General features: G+C 41.5%; 1 protein-coding gene and 1 long non-coding RNA gene across 3 annotated transcripts in view; one reads left to right on the top strand and one right to left on the bottom strand.

Moving 5' to 3' along the window:
• The window catches only part of LOC138059315 (ADP-ribosylation factor-binding protein GGA1-like), a 26,428-nt gene extending 1,081 nt beyond the window's left edge, over positions 1-25,347 (top strand). The window contains exons 4-17 of one of the 2 annotated variants that reach the window (XM_068904882.1): positions 4,451-4,549; positions 4,932-5,055; positions 14,926-14,969; positions 15,821-15,877; positions 16,207-16,287; positions 16,929-17,063; positions 17,602-17,686; positions 18,148-18,396; positions 18,995-19,050; positions 19,865-20,498; positions 20,576-20,640; positions 21,804-21,911; positions 22,070-22,180; positions 23,532-25,347. In XM_068904882.1, the coding sequence (XP_068760983.1) occupies positions 4,451-4,549; positions 4,932-5,055; positions 14,926-14,969; positions 15,821-15,877; positions 16,207-16,287; positions 16,929-17,063; positions 17,602-17,686; positions 18,148-18,396; positions 18,995-19,050; positions 19,865-20,498; positions 20,576-20,640; positions 21,804-21,911; positions 22,070-22,180; positions 23,532-23,630 (1,947 nt within the window). In that variant the 3' untranslated portion in view covers positions 23,631-25,347. Of the gene's footprint in view, positions 1-4,450; positions 4,550-4,931; positions 5,056-14,925; positions 14,970-15,820; positions 15,878-16,206; positions 16,288-16,928; positions 17,064-17,601; positions 17,687-18,147; positions 18,406-18,994; positions 19,051-19,864; positions 20,499-20,575; positions 20,641-21,803; positions 21,912-22,069; positions 22,181-23,531 lie in introns of both variants that reach the window. The other variant, XM_068904881.1, reaches the window with a different exon arrangement.
• Positions 5,938-16,232, bottom strand: LOC138059318 (uncharacterized). The gene is made up of 2 exons (XR_011134195.1): positions 16,110-16,232; positions 5,938-6,082 (listed from the first exon to the last, which is right to left on the bottom strand). It is a non-coding gene; the product is annotated as an uncharacterized lncRNA (long non-coding RNA).
• Positions 25,348-26,986: the final 1,639 nt, after the last annotated feature.

Genomic DNA, 26,986 nt, shown 5'->3' with positions numbered 1-26,986 from the left:
AACCAGTGTCCCTGGTGTTTATGGGGGGTGCGGCTCTCGAGAGGGTGTCTGCTAGTTGGAGTGAAGTTCCTTTCTTGTATTTGACGGTGAAGTGGTATCTCTGCAGCCTCATTAGCATTTTCTGTAGCTGTGCTGTTGCTTTCTGCAGGGGATTTTCACAGTTGGTGTCAAGTGGCTGGTGGTCAGTGTGAACTTCTATGTCTGATTTTCGATACAGCCAGTGGTCAAACTTTCCAAATGTGTTGCAGATGGATAGGCATTCTTTTTCGATTTGCGAGTATCATTGTTCTGTAGTGTAAGAGGATGTTTGATGTGTACGCTACAGGTTGGAGGCCGTCCTTCACTATTCAGCTGGAGAAGGGCACTGCCCGCACCTTCTTCGCTTGCATCGACTTGAAGGGTCATAATATTGGAGCACCGGTGCAGTGGAAATGAGGAGTTTGGCTTTCTTAAATGCATCTTCTTGTGCTTGTGCCACATAAAGGGTGTATCTGATTGGGTGAGTTGCATGAGAGGCCGGATAATGGTGCTGAGGTTGGGACAATAGGGTGAGAGGTCGTTGGCCGTTCCCACAAATCTCTGTACACCTGCTCCGTTTTGGGGTGGGGCCATTGCCATGATTGCTGCTATCTTGTCTGGGTCTGCTTGCATTCCTCGATCATTTATGATCATATCATGTTGCCTATGAATTTGATTTGTTTTAGTTTGAACTGTAGTTTGCTCTGGTTTAGTTTTATGTTCTTTGTTGCTCTGTAAGGGCAACAAGACGGCGGTCATGGTCTTTCTCGGCTTCTTGGTAGGTTGTTCCTTCTCCAAGTACAAGTATATCATCTTCGATGCACAATATTCTGTCAAGGCCCTCAGGCGCTTCTGAAATTTCTTAGGAGCGCTTGAGATACCAAATGGAAGGCGTAGCCATCGGTATCTCCCGTAGGACGTGTGCATTGTCGTCATGAGTGACGGTGCTTCATCGACGGGTTCGTGTAGAAAGCCTTCTCTAACATGTACTAGTGAGAAGCATTTGGCATTTGGAATCTGTGGAATTGTTCAAACAGTGTTGGCAATTGGTATACTGGTCTCAGAATACCCTTATTGATTGTTTGGCTGAGGTCAGTACACATCCTTGTTTTCTTTGTTGTCTCTTTAATGACCACACTGTAACAGAGATCACTCAGATGTATCGAGGTTTTCAAATTTGGGGGTCCTCTGGACCCCTTTTTGAAAAATTTGGGTGTCCATTGCAAAATTTTGGGGGTCCAGCTAATTAATATTCAAGAATTAATATTCGATCTATTGCCTCTTAATTGCTGCTACAGTACCCTTTCAGATTTCTAAATTGCGCAAAAATAAAGTCTTATCCCTTCCCATGAATATGTACTTAAATCAATTTCTTTGAAACTGTTATGCCCTTTGATTCATCGATCAAAATGTAGCTTTCAAAGCTCCATCGATCACATCTGAAACGTCTTGAGGAATCCGTATGCTGTAGAACTGTTGGCTCCAGTTGATAAATGATCTAGATCTCCACAGCAAAAAAAGAGAACTGAATCATTTATTTTAACAACACTTGAGGTGTAATTTAGGAAGAAAAGAGTAAACAAATATAAGCGATCGAAACTCACTTCATGGTCGGCCCGTGCGGCCGTGACTTTGCGGCGGCCAAGGTTGATAATCAAGCGATTGAATACATTCAAGTTTCATGTTCAACATGTTAATTTCAACACTAACTCCAAAAGAGTTGCATAATTTGCAAAACAGACAAGTTACATGCAAAACAAGAACCAAGACGATGACACGTGGGTGCCGGAATTAATATCAACAGGGTCGCACAAAACACAAATTTTACATAGTATTTATTACTTCGCCGTTGGATTCTCTGTCATTTCGCACACAATAAGCGAACTAATGCTTGAAATTCACTTGAAAAGCAGGCAACAAACTGAATTTTGACTGAAATGTTTTATTATCACTGGCAGTAGATGGAAATTGTCACCGATTGTCTTGCCTAAAAAACAGCTCAAATTATGTCACGCAACACGTGGAAATTCAAAACTTAACTCCGCAAGCTGGACATAATGGTTGACAAAATGAAGTCATTTGAAATCCGAAAATAACAGCTTACCTTGAAATTTAAGGTAGCCAAGGCCTTCGAAATTCTCAGGATACTGTTGTGGTATGTTTTCTTGTGTGAGTTCCCCAGGTGGGTGGGGCCAGGTGTGGGGGGTACTGGTTGGGATCGGCTGTAAAGGATTCTGTTTCCTCAGCCACTGCCCTGAGGTTGCCATTGGGTAGTTTTTGTGGTTGTGCTTGTTGGGGAGGACCTGTCTCAAGACAGACCTTGGAAAAGTGGTCGTTAATTCCACACTTTGTGCATGTTTTGCCATCTGCAGGACATGTTTTCCAGGGGTGAGAGCCTTGTCAGTTTCTGCACCAGAAGCAGGTTCTAGGCTCCCAGAATGTTTATGGCTAATCCAGTGTACTTGTTCCTCAATTCCTTTTGAGCGTCTGTAATGATTTTGTTGGCTTTCTGAGCGAACTCAAGGGCCTTGGCTTCGGTTACGACGTCTTGCATGCTCTTAGGCACTCCATCCGACTTCAAATGTGTTTTTGGTAGCTCAGCTCACATTCTGCCATTGTGTAGCCCAAAAACAAATTTGTCTTAGCACATTTCACCTGTCAATGTGTTTTAGGAGTACGGTATAGGCTGCCCGCCTGTCTACCTTATTAAACTTCCCATTCTTAAATGGATTCAATGTGTCTGCTAGTAGGGAGCTTCCGATAGGTCCAATGTAATTTGTACATCCAGATCCATGGTTTTTTCCAATCTTCACCTGGTATCTGTGGCTCGATGGTGTCGCGGCTCACCTGCAAAGCTTTGTGCGGCATTGCCAATCATAGCACCAATATTTCCAGCTAAGGTTTCTTGTAATAATCTGCTCTCTCTGTCTCAGAGTTTTTTGCTAAGTTTCTGTGGTCTGTTTGGATCAGTATTCGTTAAATCTGAGTTCCAAGTTCTTGAAATTTTCTGATATATTCCAGCCTGTTTGATGAGTTGGCTGAGATTGTTTCACTTAATTAATGTCGTTTAGTCTCTGTGAATGCTTCTCTTGTCGATTTGTTGGGTCAATCCCACTATTCTGACACCATGTCAGCCGGCACAGATGACACAGGCAGTGCTGATAACTCAATGAACACAGTCTTTATGCCACACTTGTGTTCGAGGGTCTCAGTTAGAACCAGAACAACAACAAGCTCCGGTTAGCCCGGATGTAGTTTCCCTCAGAGATGGCCTAAGTACAAGTGATGGGACAATAAGAACATCTATCTCTATCAGTGGCAGCCCAAAAGGACTAGCCTCTAGCTAAGATTCCTTCACTTTAATTGGCCAACCAGTAGTCCTACAAATTTTAGGGTTGAGTGACAGCTTTACACATTCACACATACTCACAGACACATTCACTTGTATGTGCTTTTATTTTGTTAGTCTTTAGCAGGGCTTGAAATTGTGACCAATACAGTCCCATTTGCGACTGAATTTTTTTCCCCTTTGGGTCTAAAATATCTGGAGAAGTCGCAAATTTGCGACTTGTTTTCGCCTTCACTCTTTCAAAACAAAAGGGTTAGCAGTTGGCACTTTGCTGCTACTTTTGGTAAAATAAATAAAGAAATGAAAAAATTATTTTGTTTCTCGCCATGAATTTTCTTTAAATCTGAGGATAGTGTAATTGTAGCTTAATTTAGCTGCGATGTTACATGAACAACTCCATTCCTTCGATATCATTTGAAAATCTAAAATATCTGGAGACTTTTTTTCGCCTTCACTCTTTCAAAACAAAAGGGTTAGCAGTTGGCACTTTGCTGCTACTTTTGGTAAAATAAATAAAGAAATGAAAAAATTATTTTGTTTCTCGCCATGAATTTTCTTTAAATCTGAGGATAGTGTAATTGTAGCATAATTTAGCTGTGATGTTACATGAACAACTCTATTCCTTCGATATCATTTGCCATTTTCAGAGGTTTCTTTACAAACAAGTACTGTGGGCTGATATTTTGTTTTGCCAACACATTGACAACACAATGCAGTGCAATGATTTTGCGACTAAAATTTGTGAAATTGAGACTGCATGTAAATTTTCGTATCTTGCTGCTAATTGCAGCTGGATTTCTTCGTTAATTTCAAGCCCTGTTTAGTGTTTTTTTATACAAATTACACAAAGTCGTACAAAAATATCTTCCTGTAATAGATCAGAACGGCCATGGCAAACCAACCCCAGAGGAGGGAGCTTTCAAGACTGGTTTGAGTGGGAGCTCAAACTCACTGAAAGAAAATGTATGCTTAATGTGTCTACATGTAGTCATTATAAATCGTAATGTAACTTGACCACTAATGCAGATTACTGTGAAGGCAGTCTGCAAATATTAATTCTCCTATCTGCTTTATTTTGATCAGCTCATCGAGGCCTGTGTTCAGAATTGTGGCCAGAGATTCCACACTGAGATTGGAAAATACAGATTCTTAAATGAACTCATCAAACTTATTTCATCTAAGGTATGTGTTGAGACTTTTTTTAATGAATGAAAATGAACATGTACGATTATGGTAATATTCATTATGTGCAGTGTATACATGTATGGTGTCAACTACAATAATAGTAATAATTATTATTGTTTGTTCCCCTAAAAAGAAAATAGGGTGATAAACTTGCAGCAAAGTACATACTGAGGTTTTTCCAACTCATGATTTTTTTAAATCAGTGCTCAGCGATTTTGTAGTTTTCTTTTATGCCACTGCTGGGTTAGGGATTAGCCTGAAAATATTTATGTATAGGCTTTTGTTATAAAAGGTACGATTCTTAATAATTAAGGTTCCATTTAGCCCTTTATGCCTGTACAGGCCTCTAATTTTGTATCAATATTGCCACATCTTGCAGTATGATGGAGACTGGACACCAAATGCTGTAAAGAAACGGATTGTTGAAGTCATGTACAGCTGGACAATAGGACTGCCAAAAGAGACAAAGATAGCTGAAGCTTACAAAATGCTGAAGCAGCAAGGTAAAATTAGTACGTTTATTTAAAGTGAATCATCAAAATTTTTAAATGGTTAAAGAAATCAAAATCCAAGTTATAATATTATTATAAAAAGAAGCTGCAGGTGGTGTATATGTTGTAGTTCAATTTTATCCCCTGGTTTAATATTTTTAAAACCAGTTCAAAGTTTTTTTTTGACTGGTTTACTTTTATTAACTGTCTAAAAAAAGGATTTTCCTTTTTTGGGGGATCTCAAAAAGAATGCATCATTCCTTTCCTCTGTTCTACTTCTCCTACCCCTCCCTGATTTTCCCCATGGCCTCTACCTTATCCAATCCTTCCTTCACAGATCTATCCCCTTTTACCCCCCAGGTAGCCCCCTCCTTGAATACCCCTTATATCTACATGTAGACTCCTTCTACAGCTCTTCTCAAGAATTTTCTTTTTATTCACCTGAACTTGAATTCTGGATGTGGTGCCCACTCTCTTATCCACTTGACCACACAAGCAACTCATGCAAATTCTCCATAATAATTTATAATCAAATGTTTTATTATTCATGCCAGGCCACTCTCAGCTTAAACATTGATTTTTCACATTTGGACACCAGGGTCCGGTTGTTCAAAAGCAGATTTAACGCTAATCCCAGATTAAAAATGAACCAAGGAGTTTATTTCTCTACTCCCAAATGCTGTTCAACGCTGATATTCGGCATAACTTTACATTAGAAGAAGTCAATCCTGAACAACAAAAATAAGCAAAAGAAACTTTCACCAAAAAGTTGAAAACATGAAACAAAAGTTAATGCTAATCCTGGATTAAGTTAACCCACTTTCGAACAACCGGGCCCAGAGCCACATGCGGTAAATCTAGCAGTGATAAAATGGCATAGTCATGCCAATACAATACATGTAGCTTAAATGAAATAGATTTATATAGAGGAATTGTTTCTTAGAATATGATTTTTACAACAAGGCCAAACATTTCTTGAAAGAAAAAACAGAGAAGCAACTTGGCCTTTCAGGAAACCAGGATTGATCTGAGCCGAAATCTGAAACAAGTAACAAAATGGGAAGACCAGATGATAACTCAAAAGAATTGAGTATACATCAACAGTGAACTCTTGACAGGAAACAACAAGAAAGTAGTTTCAAAACAGGAACTGTATGAAAAAATGACTTCCGGTAGTTGTATACAGCCCTTGTTAATTAAATGAAAACCTGAGAGACAAATATTTATGAATCTTGTATTAAACAAGGTATCGGTATATTGCCAAAGGAATCATAGTGATGACACATAGCCTGTTTATTAAAATCATCAAAGCAATTTTATCCATTAAAATTATATTATCAAAAACTTTCATCTAGATGTACCTGTAAATATGCATTTCCTGGAGAGGTAGGCTTAGTTTTTAGTTTAGTTTTAGTTTTAGTTTATTGTAGAATTTCATTATGTAATACATTTTTCAATCTGCACTGCTCGCAGGTAGCAATAGCTAGTCGAGGCGAGCAGTGATTAGATGTATATACAAGAGAGAACAAGTAGAGAAAGCTACGGTAATCAAATGTGTTTTACAAACGAACAGGTATACGAATACCTAGTGTACAGAGTATACAGTCAACTAAAATAAGAAAATATCATCTAAAATCAAACCAATACAAAGTGTAAATATGAAAAGCCAAAGTACTAATATATTTTTTTTTATTAAGACAGATAAATCAATATAGTCATTTTCTTCTGATTAAAGAATAAACATTTTCTTCTGATTAAAGAATATCACTGCTTTTTCTTCACAAAAAGTTGTCCTACTATGTGAAAGACAGAAAAGGATTTAGCTCTGATGGGCGTAAGCGCTCAAAACGTCAGCTTTCAAATTTCTTTACAGTGGTCAATTTACCACATCAACTCACTTGATAAACCCTTTTCTTTATTTTACTTTCCCACAGTCACAGCACCACAGCTTCTTTACAATCTAACCCTTTTATCCTACATGTGAAAGAATGCTTTACTTCTAATAACCATGACCCATTCTTCTTAACTCAGTGACCAAGACAATAGTTGTTTTAGACTAAACACTTCAAATAAGTGATTACTCCAATCACTACAATGCGTGCCAATCCCTTGCCGATGATGCAGTGTCTTGACACTTGCAGACTGTACCTGTGGACTGCAAACTAATCTTAACTCACAGTTATTGAAAGCTTACCATTTTAAAATGGGTGCTTAGACTTAAATTAATTTATACTGTTTATCGGCCCTAAATCAAATGGGTATGTAAAGTCTGCTACGAGCCTAGAAGGCCTGTCAGGCTGGCACTTATCTCCGGTTTCTGTAGCATGAAGCGACTAGGAGTATTTCTGCTCCCCCCTGGATGGGTGCTTAGACTTAAATACTGTTTATCAGGGCAATTTATTTTGTAGACAGTCTACAGTGTGTGGTCTGCAGTTGTCATACACCTCCTGGAATGCTAACTGTTTCAAATAAGACAGTGCATAACCCTAATCACTAAATTGAAAGCTTAACCTTAATACCTAAAATGCACGCAGTGTCCCTAACCTTACATGAAAGCTAACCATTCAAAGTAAGTGCTTAACCCAAATCACTAATCTGAGCATTTGACCCTAATCACTAAAATTGGTTGGTCTTTTGTAGCACCCAAGACAACAATCCGCTATCATAATCTTGAAATGATTTCTCTAGTTTATTTAAACATACTCCATAAAAAGTTCTACTTAATTACAGGAAGATGTCCAATTATGTTGAAATGGGTGGTGATATAAAAAAGTTAAAGTGGTTTGGAAAAAAATGGACTGGTTCAAAAAATTTCAACTGGTTTTAAAAAATTAATCTAGGGTATAAAATTGAACTACACTGTACAACATATTATGTTGCAATGCAAAACAATTTTTTCTTGGATAAAAATGTTTCAGTTTAATCCAAAGTCAACCTTAATTTGGATTAAATTGCATGAATCGTAGCTTTTCTACTCATTCTATGAGTTTGACTAAGGATCACAGTACTTCTAATGATTCTAGAATTCGACCAAGGAGAATTGGCTGCAAGAAAAAATAAATTTTCATATACTGGTCATGAAAGGACACATGAAAAGTCATGCTCGACTTAAAAAAAGGTAGCAAGCAGGGCCATGCCATCCTTTTTATTTATTTAGGTTGTTCGTGGTGCAGTGCATACTGGTTAAATGCAATGCATTCTGTAAAAGTGAATTAGATAATTCATTGCTGCTCATAGGTGTTGCCACTTCATACTTGGTCTCTATTGTTTACAATGTTCAGCGTAAAAAACAATCATCTGCAGTTAATGTTCTTCAATGCTTTAGGCAAGTCTCCCCAACTCCCTGTATGTACAATCCAATCAACAATATTTACATTTGTCGTTCTTGGTAGATTTTTGCCATGGCGCGTGTTTTGAATGGTGTTGAATCCTCAAACCACTTGTTTACAATGTCATGAATATCGGACAGCAAAGGGCCCATTCGGTGAAGTTGCAAAGTTCGATCTGGTGGAAGTTGGGAAGTTCATTTCAAAGTTCACAATTTGGTTTTTCTAATTCGCTGTGTAACTGGCTACTTTGTAACATAGTATTGAATGAACTTCTCAACGTGGCACAGGAAAGTAATTGTGAAATCGACTGTAAGGATACTAGAAGGCAATTTTCAGCTTACGGTGGCTTTGTACATGTTATTTCTTCACAATGATCGCATTTTCAAATATAGTTAAATGAAATTTAACATAGTTAACGACTAGGAGCTAGTCTGGTCAGTAGTGTTTTGCAGGCGGTGGTTAGTGTCTTGGCCGTCTGGTAGCGTTGTTCAGCGTTTTGGTGCGTTCTGTAGCGTTTGTTATAGTTACATGGTTCACGACCGGGAGCTAGTCTGGTCAGTAGCGCCTTGCAGGCGCTTGTTAGCGTTTTTTATGCGTTTTTGTAGCGTTTGCAGCACTCTTTAGGTTGTGGGAGCCCTGGGGCTGACATGGTTCAGCGGTATTCCTGCGTAGTGCATGCGTTGTTGTCCAATGTGCTTGCAGCGTGTTTGTTGCTCTGTTGGCGTGGCGTTGTGAGTCGGATCAGGAGTTTAGTGGTTCTCGGCGTTCTTCTTCTCGCTTCGTTGGCTATCTCGGTCGCTGTCCAGGTTGAAATAGAAGTTCTTCGATCCTCGACCGTCTCCATCTCGTCTTCACCGCCGTGTTGTGGTTCGTCTTACCTTCTCTTGTTCCTGTTCCGATAGTCGGCTCGTCGCTCAGATAGCGTGGCGTTTCTTTGGCGGGCTTCGTGTAGCGGTTCCCAGTTGTGGTCAACAAAGGATAAAACAACAACAACAAAAAAAAAACACAAGGACTTCTTCTGTCATCGACCGTGGTTTCCCCGCCCTCTGTCGTGTTTGTTGGTTTGTCTTTACTCGCTCATCGCTCTTTCGTGCCTTGGACCATCGTGTGCTCCGATACGTTAGCGTGGCGTTTATTTTGGCGGGCTTAGTGTAGCGGTTCCCAGTTGTGGTCAACAAGGAATAACATCTAAGGATTTCGTCAGTCATCGACCGGGATTTTTCTTCGGCGGCTGTCGTGTTTGTTGGCTTGTCTTTCATTCACTCGTCGCTCTTTCGTCCCTGGACCATAGTGTGCTCGCCGATACGTTAGCGTGGCCAAAGGATTTCGTCCTTCATCGCCCGTGGTTTTTTCTCGCTCTCTGTCGTGCTTGTTGGTTTGTTTTTCACTTGTTTTTCGTTTGGTGTTCGATCGTACATCATGCCGAACCCACCTCGTTCAACCAACAATAGCTTGTCCGCTGGACTTCGTTCGGAGGACATACCTCTCTTGTCCCCCGCGCCGATGGTGGTTTCTACGGCTCCCTCTGGCCCTGTGGCGCCTTTGGCCGTCGATTCGATCGCCGAGGCTGTTGTTCGCGCGCTTGGAAGCACCCTTCCGACTATCATCTCTTCAATTCAAGGGAGCACCCCCTCGCCATTACCCCCCTCCGTCCCTGGCACTTCTGTTGGCGTCACTCCATCTAGCTCCTCCGGATCGACTGCTGTTTCTTGTGATGTCAATGTCTCATCTATGGCTTTTGGGGCATCATCAGGTACGTTTACTTTGCCTGCCTTCATTCCTACCTTTTCTCCTGTGTCGGCCATCACTGACTCAAGCTCGGCCCGCTTCGTGGCCCCCATCACCTCTCCATTCGCGAGTCCCAGTGTATCCGGCAGCCTGCCAAGTTTTGGTAACTCTGGCTCAGTGCCTGCGTCTGAGAAGGCTTTCATTGTTGGTCCTGGTCATGCACCAGTCCCGGCGAAATTGGCCAAGAAGATCATCGAGGGCCAGTTCGTGGAGTTGGCGGATCTACTTACAGTCAATCTCCGAGCTGGGGATCAGGAACCACAGACCTTCCTGGAGGGTAAACTCCTGGTGTCCAACGTAAAACGCAGGCAGGTTGAAATCAAGGATATTCTTACTTGGACTGAGGCCTTCACGATTTTCCAGCTGGTCCTGTGTGCCTCTCACCCCCTGCGTTGGTTAGACTTGACCAAATATAAGCTGCTCATTATTCAAACAGCCCGCCAATATCCAGGTCTGGCTTGGCTTGAATACGATCTGGCCTTCAGAAGGGATGCTGCTGCCTCGGGCCTTACAGATTGGTCCAAAATGAATTTGGATCTGTATAGTTTTCATTTGCGTTTGCCAGCATCGTCCTCACTGCAACCAAGGCCGTCTTCCCTTTCCGGGTTTCCTCAGTCTTCCTCAGACAGCCCAGACTCCCACCGACGCACACCATTCTGCCATTCCTGGAATGAAGGGAAATGTCGGTGGCCATTTGGGAGGTGCAAGTTCCGCCACAACTGCAGCAATTGCGAGGGAGAGCATACCAAGGCTAACTGCCCCTTTCCCCGCTCAGCTGGATTTCGTTCCCGCTCCCGCTCCCCCTCCCCTGGAGGGAGAAGGGGACAGTACTGAGGGGCGAGGTACGCCCAGTGTTGTGTTTGTACATAGTTTTAGTGATGTGATTGCGTTGCCTAGCCAGCCAAATGGATTGCCTCAGCTGGCAAAGTTGTTTTGTCCTGTTCCAGTTTCAGTTCCAGTCTCAGTTCCCGTTTCTGTTCCCGTTAAGCCCAGCGTTGCAGTTGTCTCTTTTGCCCCGTTATCTCCGGTTTCTCAGGTCACACCATTACAGTTGGATCAATTTCAAGCCGAATTATGCCACCATCCCAACAAGTCAGCTGTGGCATTTGATGCGTAGCTCTGCTGAGCACCCATCAGTGATTGACTCCTACTTGCAAGCTGAAGTCTCTTCTGGCAGGGTGGCAGGTCCTTTTCCAGTGCCCCCGCTTCCGTCATTGCACATAAGTCGTTTCGGGGTGATCCCCAAAAATAATCAGCCTGGGAAGTGGCGTCTCATTTTAGACCTATCATCCCCAGCGGGGCAAAGTGTCAATGACGGCATCCCTAAGCCCCCATTTACAATTCAGTATGTGTCGGTGGATGCTTTCATTGATGGCATAATGTCTCTGGGTCGAGGAACGTTAATGGCCAAGTTCGACGTGGCCAGTGCATATCGGAATGTGGCTATCCACCCGGACGATCGCCCCCTTCTTGGCATGAAGTGGCGTGGGCAATATTTTGTGGATTTGGTGCTCCCTTTTGGGCTGCGTTCAGCACCATTTATTTTCACCGCCATTGCAGACCTGGTTGAATGGATCCTGGTTCACAATTATGGGGTTACATTTCTCCGTCATTACTTGGACGATTTCCTCACTTTGGGCCCACCGGCGTCCCCTGTGTGCCACAACAACCTTCAAACCTGTGTTCATCTGTGTACAAAACTTGGCCTTCCCCTTCATCCAGATAAGTTGGAGGGGCCCGCGACTCGTCTTACAATCCTTGGGATTGAACTTGACTCTGAGACCCTTCAGGCTCGCCTTCCGACTGACAAGAGAGATAGGATTGTTTCACTGTTAGATGAGTGGTCGGCAAAACGTTTTTGTAAACGTCGCGAGCTGGAGTCCCTGATTGGCCATCTCCATCACGCCTGCAAGGTCGCCCCACAGGGTAGGACATTCCTTCGCCGGATGATCGACTTGCTTTGTGCCTTTCGCCGTGATGATCACCCCATTAGGCTTAACCAGGAATTTCGGCGGGATTTAACCTGGTGGCGGGAACTGTTCCAAACTTGGGATGGCCTCAGTTTTTTCTGCATGCCCACATGGGCACCTCTCCCGGACTTCCAGGTCTCATCGGATGCAGCTGGCTCTTTGGGCTATGGAGCTATTTTTAAATCCCACTGGTTTGCTGGTGCCTGGTCAGCTGCACAAAGTTCCTCATCTATAGCGTACAAGGAGCTCTTCCCAATTGTGGTAGCAGCCTATCTGTGGGGCCGTCAGTGGGTATCTCGGCGGGTCGAGTTCTTTTGTGACAATGAGTCTGTGGTGGCTGTACTTAAGTCTGGCACCTCGCGGGACAAAAACTTAATGGTGTTGCTGCGTTATTTGACTATGCTGGCCATCCATCATTCCTTCTCATTTACAGCTTCATCTGTTCGAGGCAAAGCTAATCCAGTTGCTGATGCACTCTCTCGATTCCAATTTCAGCGGTTCAGACGCCTGGAGCCACAGGCCGACCCAACCCCATCTCCTATTCCTGCCTCCCTTCTGGCAGCGCTTCAGATGCCTTGACTCAGAAGTGTCGGTTCTTACTTACCCAAGGTCTTGCCCCTTCCACCCGACGAGTGTACCGATCCGCCCAACGTCGATTTACAGACTTTTGCCGCCAGGATGGTCGTGCAAACCAGGATGGCTCCATCCCCCCAGCCACTGAGGAGACTCTCATGCGCTTTGCTTCCTTCCTGGCCGACAACCTGAACCATTCCTCCATCAAGGTCTATCTATCAGCAGTGCGCTCCCTTCACATTGACCATGGCCTTCCCGATCCGCTAGTCAACTGTCTTCGTTTGCAGCGTCTGCTAAGGGGCATTAAGCGAGTTCAAGGTCCAGTGTCACCCAGGCGCCTACCTATCACAGTTGATCATCTGAAGGTCATTCAGTGCTCTTTGGACCTGTCTACTAGAGACCATGTGATGTTGTGGGCTGCGTGCTGCTTGGCATTTTTTGGGTTTTTGCGTGCGGGCGAATTCACGGTCAACTCGGCATTCGATCCTCACACCCATATGACTGTTAGCGACCTGCAAGCGGACTCCTTGGTGAATCCCTCTTGTTTCAAAGTCCGTATCAAGTGTTCCAAGACAGACCCCTTCCGTGTGGGTTGTGATATCTACTTGGGGCGTGGCTCGGGCTCTGTGTGCCCCATAACAGCGTTGGGCACTTACTTGTCTCTGCGTGGGTCTGCTCCAGGGCCCCTGTTCTTGTTTAGTGATGGTCGTCCTCTTACCCGGCAGCAGCTATCATCCTTTTTGCAGTCTATCCTACATGGGGCTGGGTACTCCGGCTCCTACTCCGGCCATAGTTTCCGGATTGGGGCGGCGACAACTGCAGCGGCACGTGGTGTTCCGGATCACCTGATCAAAACCTTGGGGCGTTGGTCGAGCGAGGCATACCAGATCTATATCAGAACCCCAGTTACTTCCATTGTCCGTGTTTCCTCCCAGTTGGTGGCGTAACAGGTAGTGGATTACTCTGGTTACCAGCGGGGGTGGGTGCCTCAGGTTTGGGCTATCGGGGGCTTAGGCCTAGTTGCCCCGAGCCCCCTTGCTCCGGGTCCTTCCTACCCGGAGATCCCTTCGGCATGGCGCGGGGGGCTCGTGGCTTGGTTGCGGGTTGGGCAGGCCAGTCGGGTGTTCTAGCGCCTTGGGGATGTGACTTCGGTTTCAGCCCCCAGGCTTCCTGGGCACCTACCCTCCACTAGCGACGCAGGCGTTAAATATAGTTAAATGGAATTTAACATAGTTAACGACTAGGAGCTAGTCTGGTCAGTAGTGTTTTGCAGGCGGTTGTTAGTGTCTTGGCCGTCTGGTAGCGTTGTTCAGCGTTTTGGTGCGTTCTGTAGCGTTTGTTATAGTTACATGGTTCACGACCGGGAGCTAGTCCGGTCAGTAGCGCCTTGCAGGCGTTTGTTAGCGTTTTTTATGCGTTTTTGTAGCGTTTGCAGCACTCTTTAGGTTGTGGGAGCCCTGGGGCTGACATGGTTCAGCGGTATTCCTGCGTAGTGCATGCGTTGTTGTCCAATGTGCTTGCAGCGTGTTTGTTGCTCTGTTGGCGTGGCGTTGTGAGTCGGATCAGGAGTTTAGTGGTTCTCGGCGTTCCCTCCCTATCCCCCCCTTTTTTTTGTGTGTGTGTGCTGTTCTTTTTTTTTTGTATTCCTTTTTTTTTGTATTCCTTTTTTTTTTGTGTTCTTTTTTTTTTTGTAATCCTTTTTTTTTTTGTGTGTTGTTCCTTTTTTTTTTGTATTTTCTTTCTTTCTTTATTATTTATTTTTGTTTCCACTGAGCTATCCGGCTCAAGTGTGACGGGTGCCTTAGGGGGGCCTGGCGCGGGGGGCTCGTGGCTTGGTTGCGGGTTGGGCAGGCCAGTCGGGTGTTCTAGCGCCTTGGGGATGTGACTTCGGTTTCAGCCCCCAGGCTTCCTGGGCACCTACCCTCCACTAGCGACGCAGGCGTTAAACACAATTAAATACCTCACAAAATGACATGTGGCTAAGTTTCCATTCAAGGGCGGCCGCTTAATACTGGTAAAAATAACAAGGAAAGACAAACATAGGACTCCTACAGGGTGGCCGCAGCCACTCAATAGACTCAGAGGTGGCCACCTAATACAGGTAACAAATACAGCGTTTGTATGAGTGAAAACTCAGGACTTTGAATACTGGCTGCTTAATACAGCCCTGGCCGTTTAAATTACACAGATTTGACTGTATTGTTTTTGTTTCTTATTTGGAGGTATTGTAACAAAGGACCCTGAAGACCCATATGCCACTCCAAAGGTACATAAAACCTTGTAGCAGTACCAAGTTGAATTAACCCATTCATCCCTCAGACATCCTCCACTTACCAGGAAAATCGTCCGACGTTAGGCTGAGTAATATAGGTCTCACTCTCATGGAGCAATGGGTCAAATATTAATTTTAAAGTTTAAAAATCTAATCTGGTAAACTTAATAGGCCTATTTAGTTTGTCAGTGGCGATGTGGCGCACAGCAAAAATACCAATGAGAATTCAGGATAGAGAAGGAAAGAGTGGATTCTACTCTATTCTGAGTTCTCATTGGTATTTTTTCTGCATCTGTTGTTGCCATTGACATTCCCATTCTGTTGCTAAATAATCCTAATATTAGAAGTGCTTTTGATGAGACTTTTTTTTTTTAATTTCGAGTAGTAATTATCAAAAATGGTTTCTCAGAGTCCCAGAATTACTAACAGGTGAGACCTGCCAAAAGTGATTTTTCTAAAAAGAGAAAGGAAGCTCTGTTCTTTTTTTAACCAGTGGTTTAGGTTAATATGACCTAAGAGTAAAAAGTTGAAAACATAACACAACTTGGCCTTTTAGGCCATAGGGTTGTGGGATTAATGTCGTGATTCATTGATTAGACACCCGATTTTACTTTCGCTTAACTACTTTACAGTACCTCTTAGGTTACTAAGAGTATTTTGTGCAAAACTTCAAAAGCTCCAGCCTTTACCTTTTTCATCTAGTTAGAAAACTAGCATGGTGAAGGAAAAAAGAGAAACATGATCATAATTATACACTCTTACCGGTAGTTATTATTCTGCAAGGGAATATTTGGAGACTCGTGGCTGAAGTTAAAACATGATATTTTTTTGGAAATTATTAATAGGACCCTGTACCTGAGAGACCAAAGGACACCATATTTGAAGATGAGGAGAAATCAAAGGTCATCTTTTCACTATAAATAAGTGTTAAAAAAGTTAATATACAAATGTACATCCTCATCATGTCAAAGGATGGGAGAAGCTTTGTGCTAAACCAGACAAAATTGAATTTTCTGAAGAAGTAATGGAAAGGAGGGAAAGTTACTCTCTGGAACTTGTGTCATCTTTATCATCATCATCACACAACATTATTTACCCAACTGCCAAAGACTGGCCCGTAGGCCAGGGACAAACCTTGAATTTGCAACTGCCTTAAGTAGGTCATTTGATTGAAAAAACTCTTCTTTGCTTCTTCTTGATAATAGACAAATGTTTATCCTTACTTCACTAGCTTCTTTCACGTCTGCTCAAGAGTTCTCATCCTGAGGATTTACAAGCAGCAAACAGATTGATAAAGACCATGGTTAGACAGGTAACATGGTCATGTAAAATAATTATAATAATATAACTCAGGAGGCAGGGCCATTAAGTTAAAATCAGATGACAATCAGGTCCTTTCATGCACTGTAAATGAACCGTCAAGTTCCTGGCATATTTTTAGTGATGGTAACTAAGATTGTTGTCATCACCATCAGTGCTTTCTGTGCCCAATGCCGCATAAGGTGCTTAGCGAATAAGGTGAAATTTAAAGTTTTTGTTTCCTTCATAGGTGAATGAACTGAATTTCTTTCAGGGTAATTTCTCTGATTTATTTCTTGTTAGGTAAACATACAAACTGCAATTACAAGGTTGTTAAAAGTTGACCACGGCGATCAATACTTCTGGACTTCTGCTTGCTTTTATTTGTCAATGAAAGGGAAAAAAACATTCTGCCACATTGATTATTTAATTTCTATGTGTATTTCCTTATATTTATTGTCCATTTAATAATTTATAAATCTGCTAAACCCTGCGATGAAACTATATTTGAAAGGCTGATTAGCTACATGTACCTGTCTTTTTTGTTTTAAGGCTACTGATTCTTTCACAAGTATGTGTAATGAGAAATGGCAATTGTCTTGTGAAACAAGCTCATTTACTCATTTTGTTTACCCCTCTGCTTGCTTTATTTAGGATGAAATAAAAATGGAAAGACAAGTCAAAAGAAACACAGAAATAGATACATGTTGTAACAATATCAAACTTCTTACAGAGATGTTAAATCACTACAGTCCAAGCTCTCCATCTTCGGATAAGGAACTAATGAAGGTGAGTAAATAACATTCAGCTGGAATGATAACTGTTTCTGATTTTGTTGCAACATGAAAGTTGCATAGTTGTGCTCACTGTTTTTGCCAGTATGAAGTGAAATCGACAAAAATAATGATTTCAATGATTGGTTCGAGCTAAGGTCTTGCCTCACATATTGAAGGATGTGTTATGTATGTGAAACATATCAGTGGGTTCCTCAAGTGATGTTACAACTCTGTTAGGACCAAGGCTTCCAAAAATACAGACAGCTATGTGAGACACTCTCTTGGGCAATGTTATACGGTAATTTCAGAGGAAAGTGAATTGGGATATCAGGAAAAAAAACTGTTGAAGGTTTTTGTAACTTCTTTGCGGAAACCAAAAGCATAAAAAACTTGAAAGCAATTTAGGCACACAAAGATCATCCTTGTTTTTGTACTTGAAAAAGTCAGTTTTCACGTCGGAAGTGAGATTTGCTGGTGGGTTATCAATCTTACACGTACATGTACATGTACACTGTATACTACTTGTTCAGCTGTCATTTTGTGGTTTCTAGGAGCTTTATGATGCTTGTGATAAAATGAGACCTCAGTTATTTCGACTGGCTAGTTCAGCAACAGAAGATGGTGATGAAGGCTTAGGTGAGATTTAAAACTGTGGCAGGGATTAAAAAATCTTTAATGTTGCCACGAAATGAAAGGCAAGTTTCTGTTGATGTCACTGTTAACATTTTTTGTCATTAGCGTATGAATTTGTGAGAAGGCACTATGTTTATTGACTTCAAGAGTCAGAAGAATTGGTAAATCTCAGTCATCTCTACATTAAAGCCTTTTGGCCTCAATGATCAGTGAGATATTGGCCATCACGAACAGAGAAATTATCTGGAAGCAAAAGAGCTAATGAACCCAACTACACTGTATACGTCTGAGTATTATCTTATTCAATTTTTCAGAGATAGGTAATTAGGCAATGCACTTTTAATATTCAGTTCTGAATTCTTGGCTGTGCAAATGTGCAAACAATAATTATACCAGAACTAGCAATAATGACATTGTCTCTGACAAACATGTAGTACAGACAATGTTCTTTGCTTCTTTCAAAGGTGAAATTTTAAAAGTGAATGATGACTTATCAAGAGTGTTAGAATATTACAGAAAAATCTTTGGAGCAGTGCAGCCCCCGACACCTGGCTCAGCACCTACCTCCGTTGCCCAGGCGGAAGCAACCACAGTGAGATCTCCGGGGACACCATCTACACTTATTGACTTAGGCACTGCAAATCAAACAACAGTATCAGAAGAAGTTAAACCTGCAGTTTCCAGTGTGCTGGAAAATGAGCTCAAGGCTCTAGGTACAGCAGATAAATTATTACAAGGAGACTTGTGATTATAATGCCAATAATAGAAATAATGATGATGACGCCACCATCGCCGCCACCACTGACATACCAGAGAAAAATGTTATGCAAGTTTGATAATATTATGAACTGCAGTTTATTTATCTCTCACTTTTATGGTTGATTCCAAGTAAAAGGAATTTGTCAAATAAAACCAGTTGATTTTTAACGTAATATTAGTGGTCAAAATTTGAAAAGTCATAAATTATTTTTTAGACTATTTATTTGTTAACAACTATTCACCGAATTGGAGGTGGCTAGTGGTAGATATTCACACAGAGCCATGCAGCTGCGAGGTAAATAGCCACCAACACTGAGGTGAATAGTTGTTTTGGTATTTTCTAATAAAGTGAGATAATATAGCACAAAAAGATGATTTTAAGTAAAATTCTTGCAGCGATTATAATATTTTCGACGCAAATACTGCTTGAGTTTCTTGGAGGTGAGTAGCAAAGGATATTCATAGTTTCAGTAGCCAATAAGTGTGCCTTCAGCACTATCCACTGTTTTAGAACGTACTAATACTGTGTTTGAATTGTGTTTGTGTTAAAAGGACTTCATGATCTTGAAACACCAGCTCCCAGTTCCACAACACAGATTCCAATGCAGGTAATCAAATTACTGTACTGATAATCCTACATTTACACCATCAAAACTATTCCTCAAACTCTCTCATTTCTTTAGGATTTTTTTCCCTCAGTCTTTCATTTCCTTTTTCATAATGAGGTACATGTATTCTTGACATTATTGTTATTATTATTATTATTATTATTATTATTATTATTATTATTATTATTATTATTATTATCATCCTTCTACCACGAAATGTTGGTAATGTGGTACGAACAGAGAACCATGGTATAGGAATTTTGTAACTAGGAAGAGAACACAGGTAACCAATATAGAAATCTCTTAGTGTATTATGTTTCCAGTCACAGTACAAATGACGCAAATTTGCCAGGGCAGGAGTACAGCTTTGTCAGGTTTCCGGTCAGAGACCAGCCTCCTCTTGAACCTGAAATTTAACTCACAGCTGTGAAAAAGCTAATAAACTGAAACTTAGGTCCAAGTGACCGTTCATTTGAGGGCCACATGTTTTTCAGTTTTTAACTGGTTGTCATCACTCTATAAATGAAGTTGATGATTATTGAAGAGATTTATTTATCGATTTGTGACTCAGGGATACCAGGAAAAATCAGAGTGCCCCTTTGCATTACTAGTTCGGATGCTTTAACACTGAGCTATAGGAGACCAGTGTTGCGGAGCAAAGCCATTCAACTAGGTTTATGTGACATAATCCCACCATACTGCTAGGATCAAAATTGTCGAAGTGGAACTTATTTGTGATTGTAAGAGAAGAGAAGACCGGATTGTTGTACGTTACTTTTTAACTTGCTTGCTTATTTTTATTGATTTTCCACAGGGAACCCAACAACCAGGAGGAATAGGACCCTGGGGATCACCAGCACAAAACTTTGTTATGCTACCACCAAATGCTTCCTCCACAGTGGGTGTGGTCCGACCCTTAGGCCAGTTAACAGCGCCAGGTATGGTCCAGCCTGGTTTTATGGTCACAGGGCAGTCACCTAGGATGCCCACTCTCCAACCCTTGGCTTTTGGAGGAATGGGCATGCCGCAAAGGCCTAGTCCAGTCACCATGGGGGCAAGTAGTCTGACCATGACTTCTCCCACGTCAGGAGGTCGCGGGAATTTTCCACCAGCGGGAAGCAGAAGACAGGGGGAGGAAGCGAAGGCTCCTAACCCGCTTGATATACTCGGGCAGGAAGTATTACAGAGTCAGAAACAACAACAGAAACAGAAGCAGACTGTAGCACCACTGCAAGAAAAAGCTGCATTGGAACAAGAAAAGGCAGCAGCACCTACAAGTGACAGTTTGCTGCCACTTGGTCCTGAGAGAACCCCAGTAACACAACCAGCCTCAGTTAATTTAAGCTCAACTACACCTGCAAGTTTCCCATCTTTAACCCTGTCTCCCAAGCCAGTTGCTCCTGTTTCTCTGGACAACGTCTTTGTGCCATTGGATACCATAAAACCTGGTAAGGTGGTGATAGTTCGTTACGTTACAATTGATGAGGGTGATAATAAATAATTCACTGTTTTGTATTCCTTACAGGTAGTCATCCACCATTAACAGTTCTTGATAAAAACAGCGTAAGGATAATATTTCATTTTGCAAAGGTGAGTTATGACTAGGGATGTTGATCAGGACCTTGCCTGTTTTTCAGTAGGAAGAAGAAGAAGAGGAAGAAGACAACAAAAAGAACAATAAAGAAAAACTGGACTAGTCATACAGCTTCTCGTCACAGTCTTCTTTTATAAGAACGTTGAGGCTGAGATAAACCCAAAATTTTAATAACGTATTAACGGACAGAACGTTTTATTTTGCTCATATGTATTCTAAATGAAAGCATAAATTAAATGTCGATAAATTTAAATTAACCCAAATACTTAAGGGCATAATTTGCATAACATAACAATACATCATACGTACATCATAACTTCAACTCCATCAAAGTCATCAGGTGAAACAAAGTCTGAGGTAAATTTAAGAACATCTTAGAACGTTTTCAGCCTCACATCGCCAGAATATGTAAGAAATTTCAGCCTCATCTCCAAAATTAGACGTTCTTATAAAAAACTTAAAAATTGGGGTCACAGAGTTCGTTTTTCGGATATGAGCAACTAAAGCCAACACATACGGTGTTTTTGCAAGGTTTTCCTGTTGTTCAGTTGTTACTTCACAAAAATGACTGCACCTTGTTCAGCAATAATTGATGTTTCACATGGTACCATAACATTGCTGTTACGTGATAAAGTGTTGTAGTGTCAATCCTTCTAATAACAAGGTCTCTTGAAAGTGTTGCAACTGATTTGAGCCATATTAAGTAAGGTCTCTATTTATCACCCCTCTATTCCTCCGTGAGAAGGATGGGAAACTAATCGCTTGGCGTTGGGTGAAAGGACAGCTGAAAAACCAGAGTCCAAGGTAGGATTCGAAGCTACGATCTCGCCTGACACTGGTCGAATGCTTTACCCATTTGACTACTAGAAGAGCTCCTGGCGCCCGTTTCTCGAAGGTCCCGAAACTTTACGGGCCATTTTCGGGTGTCGCAATTCCCTCTGTATCTCAAGAACGGAGAAGATTTAAGTCGTCAAACTTCACAGTCATTTTGCTTTTTGTTACCTTGAAGAAATGTTTGGAGATCGGCTCTCTAAAACAAGCGGTTGATAGTTTCACAAATGGCTTTTCGGACCCGAAAGGTTTTCGGGACTTTCGAAAAACGGGTCCCTGGCGAGCTAAGTCTGTTTTTACATGTTTATTTGTTTTGTCTCATTCACAGACTAGTTCAGAGCTGACAAGGAGTGACCTGTTGATTGTTGTTGTATCCAGCATGAGTTCTTTACCTTCTGCTGTCACAAATTTTGTTTTCCAAGCAGCAGTGCCAAAGGTAAGGAAGGCTTTCCACCTCGCCGTGGAGAGCTTGTTTTAAGGCTAGAGGTGGCTTGTCCAGAGAGGTTTTCAATAATCATCTTGAATATTATATTTATGAAGACCTCCACATCTGCTGAAAAATAAACAGTTTGTTGTATTTTGATGTGTTTTCAGACAATGAGAGTTAAGCTCCAGCCACCATCCGGCAGTGAGTTACCAGCACACAATCCAATTCTTCCTCCATCAGCCATTACACAAGTTATGCTGATTGCTAATCCAGCAAAGGTAATAACGAACTTTGAGTGTCAAGTATATATTGTGCTGAGGCACTAATTGGAGAGACCGCTGTACAGAAATCAAGTCAAATCAACTCATATCAAAACATAAGTTGACGCAAAGAGATGGGAAAACCGGAGTACCCCGGAGAAAAACCCCTCGGTGCAGAGCAGAGACCCAACAAACTCAACCCACATATGACGCCATGAATCGACCCCAGGCCACACTGGTGAGAGGCAAGTAATCTCACCACTGTGCGAGCCCTGCGCTCTGCTAGGGCTAAGCGTAGCTAGGAATTAAACATTCTGAAAGCAACTATGAACGTTATGGAGCCTCTCCGAATCATGTTAGGGAGTACCAGTGTGGGAAAGGTCCAACGGCCAGTTTGCGAACGTTTTGGGTCAGTTCTTCAACGCCCAATGGTCAGTTCGCGAACGCCTAAAATTACGCCTTCAAATCCCCTCAAATCGAAGAGTGTAAGGGTCTGCAGAGTACTCTGTGCTTCGTGCGTGGAATTGATTTTTTATTGAATTGACTTTCTTTGAAGGCCCATAACTTATTAACATGAAATCAAGACACCAAAGCATTGCACCGGCATCGCACAGGTCGTGAGTTCGAATCCTGTAGAGAACACCTGAATATTTCATTTGTCCATAAGAGACAATTTGTTAAATTGTCCAGTGAAGTGCGAGGATCATTTCTCTCTTTCGTCTTTCAAAAGTTCGTTCTGGAAAATCGGTTAACTCAATGTTGTACCAGGAGCCACTGGTAGAAGCCTTCCTCTCCCCTTTTTCCTTTTGGATTGGGCGTTTTGACGGACCTTGTTATTTTTGAAACATTTTCCCGGGAAACAGCGTTTCCCTGGTTACGGTTAGCCAATCAGTGCGGTAGATAACGCATTACAATTTCGCATAAATTAGCTCTGGCTGAAACGTGGTGGACAGACGGGAATTGGAAGCTCAAATTTAGAGGTGGAAAGTAGCGAAGGAGATACGGTTAAATGGTATTCAGGTGACGACTGTGAGAGTTATGAAGAATCTGAGAGGAAGAGTGAGAGTGAGTTAGAAAGTAGCGAAGAAAATGATGCACGGCTCCGAAGGATTCTCGTCCGAAGAAGCGACGCGCAGGTACGGCTAAAAAAGGATCAGGAAAGCGAACCAAAACAACAGCTTTTCGATTCCCATCTGTCCGCCATGTTTCAAATTACTCGTACTTATCAACTTATTCCAAATTGCATTCATTTTCTTATGATTACATATACTAGTTACTTTATTCTAAAAGATTGGCATCAAACTGCGTCTGGTTGTCAACCTCGTTGCTGCGTGAACCTTAACTTGAGCAAAAATGTTTTTCTTTCCAGGAAAAAGTAAGATTAAAGTACAAAGTTAGTTATCAAGTTGAAGGCCTTGCCAACACAGAAACTGGTGAAGTGGACAGCTTTCCTAGTCCTCTTGATTAACAGGAAAATTGTTTACATTGCGATCAACAGACACTGGGGATTCTGCATTTCAGAGAATAGTATCCACAAGTAGCGCAAGCTCGATATATGAGTATCTGTACTGTACTATATTGTGCAAGAGTAGAAATATAAGGATTTGTCTGGGGAAAACGGTTTTTCTCAAAAATAATATTGACGATTTAAAGCTATCTAAAATAAAGAAATAGCTTACCTTGCTTCAGTCTTGTGTGTCTTTGTTTCTGGTGGTTTCGGGGTCGATTAAGAGCGATTGAGGTAGTTTTGGTTCCTCTCCTCTATATATATTTTTATTTTTTTTTTATTTTTTTATTTTTAACCACAATTGCTTGTAATCTCGCAATCTGATTGGCTAATTTTCCGTTGTCGATAAGAGTCTTGACAACGCTGTACGCGTCATGCTCGCGTCAATTTGTCACGCAATTTAATAGCCAATCAGGAATGCTCATTTTGGGAAATAAACCAATCATATTGAGAGAAAGTTATAGACAACGCTTGCTCTTCCTTTGTGTTATGATTTTGGTCTTGGTCTGAAATAAACACTTTCTTTAGCGTTGAATATTGTGGTACAAAACAAATCAACATTTTGACCACTGTGATGACGAATATCGTTGTCGATAAGAGCACAGACAACGCTGAACCACTTTCGATTTGTTCAATATATATATATATATAGTACAGGATAGATACTCATATATTGAACTTGAGCTTGAGCTACCTGTGTAGTATCTGCTTGCGTTGAAGAAGTGGAACAGTCCATGTCGACTTAGTCACACTTACGTGTTCAAATTAACGTGATCAAATATTCACTAACGTATGACTGCATCGAGAATGTAATAAACAAAATGTCGCAATTTCTTCATGGATGTATAATTTTATAGACTTTCAATGCGTTGGCTTTCAAAAGAAAAACCTGATGGTCTCGCTTTTGTTATCTTTCGTATGGCTCATGAAAAGTAGTCGTGAATTAGGACTCTAAATGTATTTGGTTGTCTTGATAAGAGAGTGGAAGCAACGAATGTTCTGTTACCTTCCCAACTGCGCTGATCTTAAAGCCAAATTGTCAAGTGAATTTCGCCCATAGAGTGGTTTTCAATTGAGTGTCGAAAGGAATTAGTGAATTACTTTGGTTTTGCATTAGAGCGGTTTTAAATTGAGTGTCGGAAGTAATTAGCGAATTGCTTTGGTTTTGCATTACTTCACTCAGCGATTGGTTCAAAGTTCTCGCGCTTCTTTTTCAATCAATCAGAAGTGAAGCCAAAACCAATCGTGGCTCGCGCGTGCACATTTTCCCGCGCTTTGTGTCGTCTACGTGTAATTACTTCGAGTTTTGATTGGTTTACTGGATTGTCTCCGTCTTTTTTGATTGGCCAAAGTAATTACTTTGGTTTTGGTTTTACGACACTTTATTGAAAACCGCTCCACAAGAAACATTGAATCAGTTGTACACCAAATCACTATTTAGTAGATGGTTTTATAATAAGGAATAGTGAGAGAAGGAACAAATTTCGCTAATTTTCTGAAGTGATGAGCAATGTGTTGTTCCCTCCCCACTTGTACCACACCTTTTTTCGTCACTTGAATTTAATTTGTTCCTCGCGCAAAGGGTCACGATTCTTCCAATAGTTCAACTCGACCTGTTTCATATAACAAAATATTAAAACAAGGTGATTATGAAAAAAATAAAATTATATTAAAATCACGAGCTTCCAATTTTGAATTTGCCGAAGTTTCTGATCCCTGAACCATTCATCGGTTGCCATCAAAACCAGCACAATACCAATGGCGCATAGTCTCGCGCGACACACCGGCTTAGGCTTCCCATAACCTTTTTCAGGTCTGGACAGGACGGGCGCGCGACGCGCCGGTTTAAGCTTCCCATAACCCTTTTCAAGTCTGGAGAGGAGCCCATAGCCAGGTGACTACAACTCCAAGTCATCAAAATTTACAGTTATTTTTCTTTTTGTTGCCTTGAAAACACGTTAAAATATCAGCTCTCCAAAATAAATGGTTAGCAGTTTCACAAATGGTTTTTTGGGCCCGAAAAGTTTTCGGGACTTTCGAGAAACGGGCCCCAGGAGCCCTGGACGAGGAACGAACAACTTCATTGTATTTCGTGGAACGGCTTTTTTAAAGACCGAGTTATTTTTAGATTGATTTTACCGCGAAACCAGACCATTCCAGCTAATCACAAGTCTTGCAAAAGAAATTAGTGCCCATGGGATTGAGAATGGTCCCTCGTGGTGGTCTAAAAATAGCTTGATCTGTGAAAATGCCGTTACATAGACCCAGTATTGGAGGGTAAAGACTTGTTTCCATATCTCAAAGTGCCCTTGGACGTGAGGTGCCTGGGAATGAAATTAAATCACTGGAATCGGAATGCTAACAGTTAAAGGGGCTAGGTCACCGTATTTTAGGTAATTTTGTTTAATTTTGTTAATTATGAGCTCTAAATGTCAAATTGGCAGAGCAAGAGTCTTTCATTTGAAAAATCACGGCCTCATAACAACTGAGAATGATTTTCCAGCTGTGTAAATAACATTTTGATATAGACTGATATAAATTTGAAAAAAGGTGGGCCGACGTTTTTCAAATTTACCCAAATTCAATCCATTTCAATCCTCTCCAGTTTTGTCCATCCATGTCCCTTCTTGGCTTCCCTGTGTTTTGTTAGAGTTCTTCTATAGTTTTGAACAGTTATTTTGAATATTACGTTGGTGACCTTCTAATCTATGTTCATAGTGTAATTGTCACGGGATGTCCAATTTGTTTCTCGTCTATCCCTTAGAGCATAGCATTAACCGCATTATTAACCTTGAAATTAAATGACGTCACTTTATTCTCGCTCCAGTTCTCCGAGGGCTTACCTTTCAGAACCACACCAAGTAATAGCAAATGAACAAACTACCGTCAAAATAAATAATTTTTCTCTTGAAATTATTGCCTAAAATCTCTCATTTCGAGTACTCAAAAAAAGAACCTCCAAAATGTGAAGAAAAACGAGAAGTGATTTTTGATCGTAGCGGCAATTTAAGTTAGTTGTTCCATAAGTTGCTCGAAGACAAAGGAGCGTACCCGTTCTCGTTTCCAGATCCTATCGTTTCTCTTAGCCGGCGGGGTCTTAAATTTTCAATGGTTAACTTGCAAACAGTAAAATCTTGAATCGGAAGCAAAAATGGGCGATGTGGCTCGATGGGTCAGCTGGAGTGAGGCCCTTGGGTAAAAGTGATATCAGTTTCCTGCCGAGTTGACTCGAAGGAAAACACTCTCTAAGTTGAGGGCCCTTAAAGCTTCACGCAGAGACTCCTCGAATGTAATGCTTCTGAGCGCTGCCATGTTTA

This window comes from Montipora capricornis, chromosome 8 (assembly GCF_036669925.1).
Source record: "Montipora capricornis isolate CH-2021 chromosome 8, ASM3666992v2, whole genome shotgun sequence".
Classification (NCBI taxonomy): Eukaryota; Metazoa; Cnidaria; class Anthozoa; order Scleractinia; family Acroporidae; genus Montipora; species Montipora capricornis.
Note: the sequence above shows the minus strand (reverse complement) of the source record. Positions and strands in the feature narration are given on the sequence as shown.